Source organism: Heptranchias perlo, chromosome 17, assembly GCF_035084215.1.
Source record: "Heptranchias perlo isolate sHepPer1 chromosome 17, sHepPer1.hap1, whole genome shotgun sequence".
Taxonomy (NCBI): domain Eukaryota; kingdom Metazoa; phylum Chordata; class Chondrichthyes; order Hexanchiformes; family Hexanchidae; genus Heptranchias; species Heptranchias perlo.
The window spans coordinates 3,820,284-3,833,928 of NC_090341.1; the positions used below are offsets into that span (position 1 = coordinate 3,820,284).

At 43.0% G+C, this 13,645-nt stretch overlaps 1 protein-coding gene across 1 annotated transcript in view; it reads right to left on the reverse strand.

Moving 5' to 3' along the window:
* Window positions 1–1,041: 1,041 nt before the first annotated feature.
* The window catches only part of LOC137333991 (ras-related protein Rab-7a), a 41,554-nt gene continuing 28,950 nt past the window's right edge, over window positions 1,042–13,645 (reverse strand). The window contains exons 3-6 of the mRNA XM_067998379.1: window positions 10,741–10,867; window positions 9,565–9,783; window positions 7,991–8,119; window positions 1,042–2,128 (exon numbers count right to left, since the gene is read on the reverse strand). Coding sequence (XP_067854480.1) covers window positions 2,033–2,128; window positions 7,991–8,119; window positions 9,565–9,783; window positions 10,741–10,867 — 571 coding nt within the window. The 3' untranslated portion in view covers window positions 1,042–2,032. The remainder of the gene's footprint in view (window positions 2,129–7,990; window positions 8,120–9,564; window positions 9,784–10,740; window positions 10,868–13,645) is intronic.

Consider the following 13,645-nt stretch of genomic DNA (forward strand, 5'->3'; position numbering starts at 1 on the left):
GCTATGAGCCAGTAGGACCATCAGGTGAAACTTATCACCCAAAGGCCAATAGGATTGTGGAGTAAATTACCACAGAAGGCCTTTGCAATGAACTGAACAAATGGATTCATGAGGCAATTAGACAGTGATGGTGAGATGGGATTGATGGACAAAAGCTCTTTGACCCCACTGAGCCTTTCCTTTAAAAAAAAAGTTTAACCTATATGGTCCACTGAGTAAACACCAAGGGAACTAATACAATGGTAGCAATTGGCCAGTGCATAACAATGTAAGTTTGGCAATTATCACTAACCCAAGTTCAAGAGACGCTGCAAAGTTCACTGAGGGTCCAATTTGCTGGGGTTGAGTTAGTGGTATAGCAGAGCCCTCTTTGGCAAGTGTGATCGTCTCCCATTGTAATTAGGAGCTACTCCTGTGCACTGGTCAGTACTGTTCTACAACAAAGCCTTGGTCCCACCAGTGATTCAGGTAATCAGTAACTGGTGCATAGGTTGGACCTCAAGAGAAGCCTCTGCCACAGCAAGATGTGAGATTCCCTAAACTCCATAACTAAAGGGTGTTGTGAGCATGGATTCCCTGCAGTCCTCCAAGATGGAGATGAACAAGTTACTGAGTAGAATGGTCATTTCAAGTTATATAACAAAGGCTCACATTACCACAACAACCTCAAACTTGCTTGCCTTAAGGAGTTTGAGGGAATTCTCCCCCGTGTTTTCTTAAATTGGTTACACTTGTTTGACTCCATGGAGGTACTACAACCAAGTGGTGGGATGGGGTAGGCTTGATCATCTTTCTGCAATCCTAATTAGCTGTACTAGGCTCAGAACAGAGAAGGTGAACAGACTAGTTAGAGGGTGGAGCACAGACTGTCAGGAGAATGGGGTTAGCAAATTAAAGAATGGAGGTTAGAACTTTTGGTCAAAACAAATTATTTTTGGATGAGCAAATGGTCCTATAGTCTTTCCAGTCTTGTTCATCAATTACAATACATCTATGGAAAAGGACATGTGTGAACAACAAAAATGAAAGCACCACACCAAATCACTCCTGTTCTATTTATTGGCAATATCCTCATGATTACAGAAATTATTTGTCCCACTTACTAGAATGTGAACCTTTCAGGAAAAAAGGAAATACACACAAGTATTGTAATTTTGTAAGTTATGAAGCAAGACCAGTAACTTTGGCAAGTTGTCACTGGTACCAGACAGGCTGTTGGCAGTCTGTTCAGAAGTAACTTCATGTTACTAATCTCATTCATGGGTAGCTACAGGCAAAACAAGTGGACTTCTAATTAACTTAATACTGATTTTTTTTGCATACAGTACATCAAGCAAGTAAGTAAATCAATTTAAGAACACTTAAACTGGAAAAAACCCAGATGCAGAGATTAAGCAGTTTTGAATAATCTTACAGAATATTGGACCAAAGTTACTATCATTTAGTTTTAACTGCCAATAAAAAATATTTGGAACGGTCATGTAGTCTCCTAAGAATTGCTGGTGCCCATTTAGTATTTCATTCCCCTTATCCCAAGATTTGGTTGGTTCAAAGTACAATTCATGGGTTTAAAATGGGCTTACTCCATGAGCTGGGAGACACTGCACATGACTAAATAGGGAGTGGATAAGGAACAGGATGAACACAACCCACATCAAGATGGCTTTCCTCAGTCATCTCTGAGAACCAGATTCAAAAATGGGTGACGATTTGGGAGAACTCTGGCCATTCAGTTCTCACCTTCAGACAGAACAGACTTTAAAAATCATCTTTAATTATTCATTTTACAGTACAATTGTAAAATATGGGTCTTCAGACAATAAACTTAAGTTCAGTATACATTAGTTTTTTCCTTCCAATGTTACTACCAGTTATATAACAGGTCTGCTAATTAGATGCAGCTCTTCCTTGTGCACACACGGGCACTATGTAAGGTGCGTGAAGGAATCTTGGCTTGTGGTCGGTGGAAGGGGGAAGGGCAGGATGAGGACTGGTGTCAAAGGCCTGGATCATGGAAACTACCCTCCTACACTCAGCAGCTGCAGCTCTCTGCTGAAGTCTTCGCCCGGTCGTTCTTGTCTAGTTTGATTGGTTCTGGGAATTCATTGTAGAGTTCCACTTCAGTTTCCTAGGAGACAAATCAGATTATGTCTTAATTCAGCCTACAAATTAAAGAGGCAATTACACAGACACAAAATAGCCAGTTTTCAAATAGTATCTTTGCTGAAATTGAGTCAAGCTTCTATAGCAGTTAGCACATGGTGTGTGAGAACCCCTGGCAGTAGTAACATTGCTGGGAACCCAGAGCCATGGAGCTACACATATGGGAGCTGAAATGGATTTTGGCAGCACTGAGCTTAAGGAAATGGGTTCATCCAAGACTTTATGCCCAAGAAAGGCAGCCAGGAAAGAGCCTGAGGTCTACAGCAGTGGCAGTGTTGGGTATGATTAACTCAGACTTGTACCTGATGTCAGGGGCTGCATGCAAAAGAAGAACCCCAGGATGAGGCACAAGTGTGGACCAATGGCATAGGACAATGAACCATTTGAGATGTAGTGAGCGTGTTGGGACAGGTAGGAGTGGAGCCACAAGAGCAGAGAAGAGTGATTAACCACAGCAGCAGAAGGGAGGGGTGAATGACCAGGAGGGAGTGAGCTACAATTACAAAGGATGTAATGTGACTTGACTAGAACAGATTATGCTCTGGGTTAAAAATGAGTGAAGACAGCAGCTAGGTGGTTAACAATGTAGTGAAATTGGGTAGTCAGGAGCTGGGCTTGAAGGGGAGTTTGATGAGGGCTGAGTGGGCAAGAAAGTGGTTGCAAAAATGTTGGGGGGGGGGGGGAAAAAAAAGGCAGAGTTGGGAGAAGGATTAAGAGTGAATGGGGATAGGCTGTTGAGCAGCCGGCCTCGATTTTTGGAAGCAAGGTTGCCCACATGTTCAACTTTAGTTTCAGAGGTGAAGCTAAAGGAGAAGCAGAGGAAGTAATTAAGAAACTGAGTGAGGAGTTAAGGAATGGAAGTACACTGGAACTTGCTCCTTCAAATTACAGATTGAAAGCTACTTGAAGTGCAGTGGTCACAGGGAGGCAGTTAGGTTGACAATTTGGAAACTGGGGAGCCAAGAAAGGAAACTGGATAGTTAGGGGAGCAGGGTCAGGAAGGGATGGAGACCCCACTTATTCAGACTGGGATGTCCCAGCATTCATCCATTGTCCTAAAAATAAGTCAATCCTATCCTGCCCTCACCTTCCACTGACATCTGAACCTGAACCTTCAATATTCAAATTAATGAATAGGAGTGTTGGGATGAAAAGGGAGGAGTGCACTAAGGAGCAACAAAAGGGACAGCTGAATGTTTATATACACAAGTGTGCAAAACACTAGGGATAAAACCAGGGAACTAAAAGCACTAATTACTGAGAGCCACAACACCAGTGAACAGAAATTGTCTTCAGCCAGGGCAAGACCATAAGAAATAGGAGCAGGAGTAGGCCAATCGGCCCCTCGAGCCTGCTCCGCCATTCAATAAGATCACGGCTGATCTGATCCTAACCTCAAATCTAAAGAGCACAAGGAGGAACAGGACCCGGCCACTCAGCCCCTGGGCCCACTCCCCCACCCACAGGGCCCTGACCAATCCAAACTCAGCTTCATGTCCAATTTCCTGCCTGCTCCCCGTAACCCCTAATTCCCTGTCTATTTCTGTTTTAAATTTATTTAATGATGTAGCTTCCTGGGGCAGCAAATTCCACAGACTGACTACCCTGAGTGAAGAAGTTTCTCCTCATCTCAGTTTTGAAAGAGCAGCCCCTTATTCTAAGATTATGCCCCCTTGTTCTAGTTTCACCCATCCTTGGGAACATCCTTACCGCATCCACCCGATCAAGCCCCTTCACAATCTTATATGTTTCAATAAGATCGCCTCTCATTCTTCTGAACTCCAATGAGTAGAGTCCCAATCTACTCAACCTCTCCTCATATGTCCACCCCCTCATCCCCGGGATTAACCGAGTGAACCTTCTTTGTACTGCCTCAAGAGCAAGTATGTCTTTTCTGAAGTATGGACACCAAAACTGTATGCAGTATTCCAGGTGCGGTCTCACCAATACCTTATATAACTGCAGCAATACCTCCCTGTTTTTATATTCTATCCCTCTAGCAATAAAAGCCAACATTCCGTTGGCCTTCTTGATCACCTGCATACTAACTTTTTGATTTTCTTGCACTAGGACCCCCAGATCCCTTTGTACTGCAGTACTTTCCAGTTTCTCGCCATTAAGATAATAACTTGCTGACTTTTCCTGCCAAAGTGCATAACCTCACATTTTCCAATATTGTATTGTATCTGCCAAATCTCCACCCACTCACCCAGCCTGTGTATATCCCCTTGTAGGTTTTTTGTCCTCCTCACTCTACTTTCCCTCCCATCTTTGTATCATCTGCAAACTTTGATATGTTACTCAGTCCCCTCCTCCAAATCGTTAATATAGATTGTAAAGAGTTGGGGACCCAGCACCGACCCCTGCGGAACACCACTGGCTACCAGTCCGAGAAGGAACCATTTATCCCAACTCTGCTTCCTGTTAGATAACCAATCCTCCACCCATGCCAGAATATCACCCCCAATCCAGTGATTCTTTATCTTGAGCAATAATCTTATGTGGCACCTTGTCGAATGCCTTCTGGAAGTCTAAATACACTACGTCCACTGGTTCCCCTTTATCCACCCTGTACGTTATGTCCTCAAAGAACTCAAGCAAATTTGTCAGACATGACTCCCCCTTCGTAAAGCCATGCTGACTTTGTCCTACTAAATTATCTAAATGTTCTGTTATTGTCTCCATAATACTCAAATTTTACCCACCACAGATGTTAGGCTAACTGGTCTATAATTTCCAGTCTTCTGCCTACTGCCCTTTTTAAATAAGAGTGTTACATTAGCAGTTTTCCAATCTGCCAGGACCTTTGCTGAGTCCAGAGAATTTTGGAAAATTACTACCAAATCATCCACAATCCCTACTGCCACTTCCCTCAAGACCCTCGGATGTAAGCCATCAGGTCGAGGGGATTTATCTGCCTCGAGTCCCATTATTTTACGTAGTACCAATTCTTTAGTGATTTTAATTGTATTTAGCTCCTCCCCCTAGAGCCCCCTATTTGTCCAGTAAGGAACTGAAAATTCTTGGCTGTAGTTTTCAGAAGATGGTATCAAAGGACAATTACAGCACTGGGAAGGTACTAGCAGAGGGTAGTCAGAGCCAGTGTGTCTGGATTGAATATGACAGACTGTCAAAATAGCAAGAAAAGTCTGTCAACAATTCAAGCAGCTATATAGAAGCAATAATGGGAGACTTTATCCAGCAGGAGCCTGGGTTAATCCCAAGATTGGCCAATACTGGGTGAGGTTTACACAAGACATTCTGAATGTATTCTAAAAATCAGTACAAGTCCAATGAAAAGCAGCAGTGCTAAACTCTGATCTGGTTAATGAGCTGAGACAGGTGACCTGAAGGTAGAACATTTAGGTTTAGTCAGAATAAAGTTAAAGAAATGCACTGAAAGGAGAACCCAATCTAGATTTAGCTGGCAGTTAAATATTACCCAAAATGGGTTGGTCTTTAAGTAAAAGATAGGCTGGCTATAAAGTAAAAACAAACATTCAGACCAGGAAGGGGGACTGTGGGAGCAATAGGCAGAAAAATTTCCATGGATAAATGATTAGATCATTTGAGAAAATAAGTCCACTTACACTGAAGAAAATCAGTAAGAATACCAACATAAGAAATAGGAGCAGGCCATACAGCCCCTCGAGCCTGCTGTGCTAATCAGATCATGGCTGATCTTCAACCTCAACTCCACTTTCCTGCCCAATCCCCACATCCCTCAAGTCCAAAAATCTCAGCCTTGAATATACTGACTCAGCAGCCACAGCCCTCTGGGGGTGGAGAACTCAAGATTCACAACCCTCTGAGCATAGAAGCTCAAGGGCCAAACATTCAAAAAAAATCACACCAAGGATAGAGTATTAAGCAGGATACCAAAAAGGAGTGTCAGAAAGGGGAAGTGCAGACAGGGTGCAGTAGTGTGAGCTAAATTTAAAACTTGGTCACAGATCAGCCATGATCTTAATGAAAGGTGGAGCAGGCTCGAGGGACCAAATGGCCTACTATTTATGCTTTAGATAGTCACCAGGCCGTCTCCACACAATACACGGAGATTAACATTGCAGAGGCACCAATTATAAATTGTGAAATTCTTTGCAAGCAGGAAGTGTACCAGAGAAATGGAAGGTGGCAAGTGTCACACCCTGGATAAAAAAGGGGCAAGGAATAAATCAGGTAACAGACCAATTAACTCCATTAGCAGGAAAATGGCTAATAATGGATAAGTGAACACCAAGGTATCAGTTAAGAGGAGTTGTACAGGGCAGATCACACGGCTTGTTTAAAGCAAATCAGAGGACCTTACTGAAGGCAAATGGAATTCAGTGAATATGGTTATATTCACTATATACTTAAGGGTGCCACATTAGTTCTGAAGATTACAGCCCATGGTATGAAAGGTAAAAATGGTGGCATGGATAGAGGGATAGTTGAATGATAGAAAGCAGACAGTAGATTAAGATGTAGTTTATGCTGTCCCCAGCATCTGAGTAGGATCTAGTGTTATCCATATTATTGGTATAAGTGGCAATGGTCAGAGGGAATATCAAATGTTTACAGATACCAAATCAGGGCATAAGTGTGAAGAATGTAGGTGTCTGATAAATACCAAGAAAATTTAAAATAAGGTACAGGGAAAGAGTGGAGAAATGGGATTAGGAAAGAGACAACTCAGATTTGGAGCTAGCAACTGCAGGCATAGTCTGAAAGGTCCCCCTTCTGTGCTGAAAACCTATGATTCCAGGCAGGAAAGACTACAGTAAGGAAGTACCAAAGCCCAGGTGGACAGGGGTAAGCAATAATCATGGAGGGTTGGGAAAGGCAGTAGAAAGGGAGGTGTTGCAATGTGGATAAAGTGCCAGAGGAGAATGGGCAGTAGAGACCTGGAGATTAGTCCCAAATTACCCCTACTGGTTTGAGGATGCAGTGCAACCTCAGCAACAAAAAAAGTCAGTCAAGGCCCATGATGCAGACTTGCTTACCAGGATGAGGTATATTCAAATGCTGGGCAGGAGAGATAGATTTCACAGCAACTTCTTGTACAGTTTGCATCATATATGCAGCATTACCTTAAACTAAGTATATGTAGTAAAAGGGACACTAATGAGTTTGAAGATGCAAAATAATCTTGAGCTCTGTACCAAAAAAAGCTGCAAGTCATCTGTTGTACTCCTCCCCACAATCAAAAATGGGACATGAACTTAAGGTAACATACCAATTTAACAAGGGGAAAGCAGAAGGAATTCATGATTGAAGCAAAATGGTTCACAGCCCATTCCTGACTGGGATTTTGGTTGGATTCAGGGTGGACAGATGGATGACAATTCTGTTAAAAGCCCCAAGGAGATTGGATAGTTAGACAGCCACTTGCAATATAGCTCCAATTAGGCCAGTTCACCCAGATGCTACTAGGACAGATGGTGTGGGGAGGAAGGGAGAAATCCAACTCACCATGCATCCAGGACTTGAGAACAGCACAAACTAGTTACTGCAGAGAAGACTGTTGAATTTCACAAGTTAGCAAGACCCATAAATTTGAGCAAAGCTTTAATCTGTAGGTGACCATTTGAAGAATTAAGTTCCTATGCAGTGTTTGAGTTCCACTCATGAGGTAGTAAAGATAAATTTGGAGAATGGTGAGCACCAAATAAGGCAATTGTACAAGAATTCCAGGTTAGGATCCACCCCTTCCCTCATGAGAAAGCTGTGCATGTGACTATCCCATCATGACAACTATGGTGGCATTGGCCAGGTTAGAACATACTAGTTTTGTACAGCTGGAACAATGAATAGAAATAAGCAGGTGGAGTACTGCCTATTATACCTGCTTAAGTGCATTCCGTGCAATTGTTTGAAAAGCCTGTTCCACGTTTATTGCCTCCTTTGCACTGGTTTCAAAGTACGGGATATTATTTTTGCTCTGACACCATGCCTGTGCCCTTTTTGTGGTGACCTGGAGGGGAAGAGAAGACACATTATCAGCCAATAATGTTCGCAGTGCAGTATTAAGAATGTAAGTTTTTGCAGTGCCATTGCAGGTATATATGGAGCATTGTAGCCTCAATCTCTACACTGAGGAGCTTCCCCCCCCCCCTCGTATGTAGGCTTGCTCACATTTGTTGCTCATCCCTAGTTGAGGTGGAGTGCCTTCTCTTTGAACTGCTGCAGTTCTTGTGGCATTGGTGTTAGGTAGGGAATTCCAGGATGCTGATCTGTGACAATGAAGGAATGGCAATATATATCCAGATTAGGAGGGGAACTTGCAAGTGATAGTGTTCCCAAATTCCTAATCATCTTAAATGGTACAAGTCACAGGGGAGGAAAGTGCTGTTAAAGCAACAGATGCTGTAGTACATCCTGAAGATTGTACATACTGCAGGTCAGTGTGATGGGGTGGATATTGAACAGTGGCAGGGCACCAAGTGAACTGCATTGTCCAGGAAGGCAGCAAGCTTAGATGTTGTACCTGCACCTATCCAGATGAGGTGAGTATTCCATCACATCTGACTTCAGTCAGAGATGATGGAAAGGTTTTGAGGGATCAAGAGTGAGCCACTGGTTGCAGAGTGTCCAGCCTCTGCCCTGCTGTTGTAGCCAGTGTTGATATGGCTGGTCCAGTACAGCTTCTCAATGGTGAGCCACAGGATGTTGGTAGGGGATTTGGTGGGAGTCAAGGGGAGATGGCAGGGCTCTCGAGATTTTCATTATCCGGCACAAATGTTACCTGCTACTCGTCAGCCCAACTTTTTTCAATTTCAGGGTATGGTCGTGTAGTGTACTTGCTGGACTATTAATCCACAGAATGCAAGTTCAAATCCCACCATGGCAGTTTGAGAATTTCAGTTTTTAAAAACTGGAAACAAGCTAGCATCAATAAATGTGACACTGAAGCAGTCAGATAGTCATAAAACCCAACTGGTTCACGAATATCCTTTAAAGGAAGGAAACCTGTTGTCCTTACCTGGTCTGGGCCTATATACACATGACTCCAGTCTCACGCTGACATGGTTGATTCTTAACTGCCCTCTGAAGTGGCCTAGCAAGCCCCTCAGTTGTACAGGGCAACAAATTCCAGTCTTGCCAGCAGTGCCAAATTCCAAGAATGAATTAAATTTATGGGCAGAAGAGGGGCAAAAAATGTATAGGGAAGGTATTCCCCACAACATTCCTCTTCAAAAAAAGTACACCTTGTAAGCAAGACAAGGAGGAAGTTTGTACGCCACACACAATGGGGTCTCTGTCCAGCAACTAGTGTCCTTCAATCATTCGAGAGGTGGTGGCAAGCTGGGCACCAGGCCACAATATAGCATAGAGGCATCAAGATGCTTAGCATAGCAAGCTTACTCAACCTAGTGAGCAATGTACTGCACATAACATTCAGAGGGAGTATATACGTACTTGTCTGTTTTCCAAGTCTATCTTGTTTCCAAGGACAACAAATGGGAAGTTTTCTGGATCTCGAGGACTTGCTTGAATGAGAAACTCATCCCTCCAGCTATCGAGGGTTTTGAATGTGTTGGGCGCCGTTACATCAAAGACCAGCACACAGCAGTCAGCTCCTCTGTAGAACGCCACTCCCAATGACTGAAACCGCTCTTGTCCTGCTGTATCCCAGATCTGAAGACAAGAACCACAAGGTTAAAATCCCATCACAAGCTTTTGGACCTCGAGGAGCCCAGCAACACCAACTATACAATTATAAAAATCAACTTTAAATGTCTGATCTACTTTAAGTGAAAGTCATTTCCAAGAGATGACCTAGGATTGGAGATAATTTTATGAAGAATTACAATAGTCATCACAAGCTTCCCAAAAGGTTAAAACACCATATAAAACTTGACTGGAGGAATTATGCATCTAATTTGAAGACTGAAGTGCCGGAGTTTAAAAGTGGCTTCAACATTTAGTTGAAGTTTAAGCTTAAATATTTAAATAAACAAAATCATATCTTTAGGTCAAAACTAGAAAAGCAAGATCACATTAATACAATGCCCAGTCGAGCCTTGGGATTAAAGAGATGTCTGTCAATTTAAGTCACTAGTCACAAAACAACATTTGTAAACTTGAAAGGGTGTCTCAGTAGGACAAGGATTGCATATACAAAGGAGAGCAGAGAAGCCAGGTGGCAAAATGCCCTCTTAAACAGATGGAGATTTTAAACTGCCAGGGCTCCCCCACTACTCAAGGATGCCTGCCAGTTGGAGTTCAGACAGTTTTCAGCCACAGTAGAATGGCTTGCTCTCAGACTGGAGACAGATGCAGCACCAGGGTGAGAAAAATCAGATGGCAAATCAACTGGGGCGTAGAAGCAGTCATTCTCTCCTGGCTAAAGGGGTTTTGTAGGAGCTAAGGAAGTAGCATTTTAAAGCACCTCAAAGTTCAGCATTAGCATTTAATATCTATCACCCAATTTCAGTTGTATGCATTTTAAAAATCCAGAATGGGTTTGTGCACAGAAGGTTAGAAGCCAGGAGTTTCCTTTGCTAACTCCCCCTAAGCAAGTCCCTATAAAAAGGGAACAAACCAGGAACGAGAAATTCTAGTTTGCACCATGGAGTACATTTGGTACATTACCTGCATAGTCACTAATCGATCATCCACCATCACCTCCTTTGTTAGAAAATCTGCCCCTATTGTTGCCTTATACTGATTACTGAACTTTTTGTTTACATACTGGTTCATCAGTGAGGTCTTCCCTACCCTGAAAAAAGGTAAAAAAAGTTTGGTAAGTGAAGTGTGACATTGCAGTTTCACAAGCAGTACACAATTCCTCATCTGTTTATAGTATTGCAGAAACCACCTGGAATTTATTGCAATAGGTACAGGTCATCAGTACAACTGCACTTCCACCTCATGCACTGAATTTCTACCCCAAATAGATCATGCAGGGCTCTGGCTATATGCTGGCAAAGTAATCCACCAGCATTCAATTTACCAGATTTACACCAAGATACAACTGTAATGTAGGGTGTACTCCTGGAATAGAAGGATTTATGGAGCTCTGCAGCTTAGTAAATCCAGTGTGGCCTGTGACAACGCCATACAAACCAGAAGAGCATATCTTTGATTAACTGATGCTGAGGCATTCAGAATGATGCCAGGATTAAAATATGAGGACAGGTTGTGTAGACTAGGCTTGTATTCCTGAGTATAGATTAAAGGAGTGATCTAATTGTGTTTATCTACCCTATCAATCCTTTAATCAGATAACAAACTCATTTATATAAGCATCTTTCACTACCTCAGGACATCCCAAAGCACTTTACAGCCAATGAAGTCCTTTTGGGGAAGGGCAGTCACTTGTAATATAGAAAAACATGGTAGCCAATTTGTGCACAGCAAGCTCCCACAAACAGCAATGTGATAATGACCAGATAATCTGTTTTATGATGTTGGTTGAGGGATAAATATTGGCCAGGAAACCAAGGTGAAACTATTTCCTCTGCTGGAAGAGTCCAGAACAGGGGGGGGGGGGGGGGGGGGAACAGAATCTTAAAATTAGAGCTAGGCTGATTAGGGGTGATGCCAGGAAGCACTTCACAAAATGGTAATGGAAATCTGGAACTCTTCTCCCCACCCCAAAAAAGCTGTGGGGGGGGGGGGTCCAATTGAAAATTTCAAGACAGATTGATAGAAGTGTGTTACGGGTATTGAGGGGAAAAGGAACCAAGGTGGGTAAAAGGGAGTTGAGGTACAGATCAGCCATGATTTAAACTGAATGGCAGAACAGACTCAAAGGGCTGAATGGCCTACTCTTGTTCCCATGTGGCACAATTAGCATGAGCATCCTGAGTTAAGGAGAGAAAATATGGAGATCGGGAGACAGGTCCAGGCTTGGAATGTCAGCACCCCATTTGACCCAAGTGGTTATTCTTCAGGTGACATTAGGCAGTGAGATATCAGAAGGCAGCTGGTGCCTGTGGAACTGTACCCCAGTGCAAATCAGCACTTTAAGAGGAAGGAATCAGGAGCCAAGGTGAAAATTGAAAGAAAAAAGTTGATAACACTAATGTGCTTTAATGCAAACTCCAACAACTCTATGGCACTGCTCACAAAAGACATCAGCATTTAAGTTGTGGATGTAGACGAAAAGGAGGGTGAAGAGGGAAAACATACTTTCAAATATAAACTCAATGCTTTAAAAAGGTTGGGGGGGGGGGGGGGGGGGAAGAAAGAGGAAAAGGAAGATGGATTTGGGAGAGAATTAAAGAGCAGGAGCACTAATTGGACTCTAGGTGGAGCATGAAATTGCTCAAGTAGTTTGCAGTTTTGTGAAATGTCTACATTGATGGCATTGAATGTGCAATATTACACATTAATAGTGGTTTTGCAGGAGCAGGTCCTTTTAAAATGGGGATGTGAACCCATTATTTAAGTTAATGGGTCAGTATCACAATGGCCTGTTCCCTGGGTTTATAGAAGAGGCAGTTCTGGTTTGTATATGGGAGCCTAAGAAACAAAATGTGTATCTTGTAGCTTTGCACAGAGTGAAAACCAAGTGTAGTCTTCAGGTGAAAGGGGGCTAGTGGGCAGAGATAACTGGACCAGATGTAATTCTGTCCTGATTTTGAAGTCATCCATTTCCTTTATTTAAAATTGACAAAAACTTGCAGCAAATACCACAGTTTAAGCAGAGCTGGTTGCACCATAGGAATGTCAGGTGGAAGAGCTGGGAGACAAAAAACTGGGGTATACTTTCCCTAGCTTTATTCCTTTTCCTCAATCCTGTGCCTTGGACTAAAGCCTCAAGCCTTCACCTAGGTTTGAAGAACTTACATTTATATAGCACCTTTAACATAAAATGTCCCAAGGTGCTTCACAGGAGTGATCAAACAAAATTTGACCACATGAGATATTAGGACAGGTGACCAAAACCTTGGTCAAAGAGGTAGGTTTTAAGGGAGAGAGATAGGTACAAAGGAGGGGGTTTAGGGAGGGCCTAGGCACCAACGCCAATGGCGCAGCGATTACAATTGGGGATGCGCAGGAGGCAAGAACTGGATGAGCATGGAGATCTCTAAGGATTGTGGGGCTGGAGGAGGTTAGAGATAAGGAGGGGAGAGGCTACAGGAGGGATTTGAAAACATGAGAATTATTTTTTTTTTTTTTTTAAAAAGGCATTGGTCAGCAAGCACAAGGATGATGGGTGAACAGCACTTGGTACAAGTTATGATACGGACAGCAGAGTTTGATATGAGCTCAAGTTTATGGTGGGTGGAAGATGGGAGGCCAGCCAGGAGAGCATTGGAATAGTCAAGTCTAGAGGTAACAAAGGCATGGTTGAAGATTGCAGCAGATGAGCTGAGGCAGAGGTGGAGGCAGGCAATGTTATGGAGGTGGAAGGAGACAGTCTGTGATGGGCAGCTCATCTCCAGGTCAAATAGGAGGCCAAGACTGCAAAAACACTTGTTTGGTCTGAGTGGCCAGGGAGGGAAAGATGGAATCAGTGCTTAAGGAATGGAGTTTATGGCAGGGACCA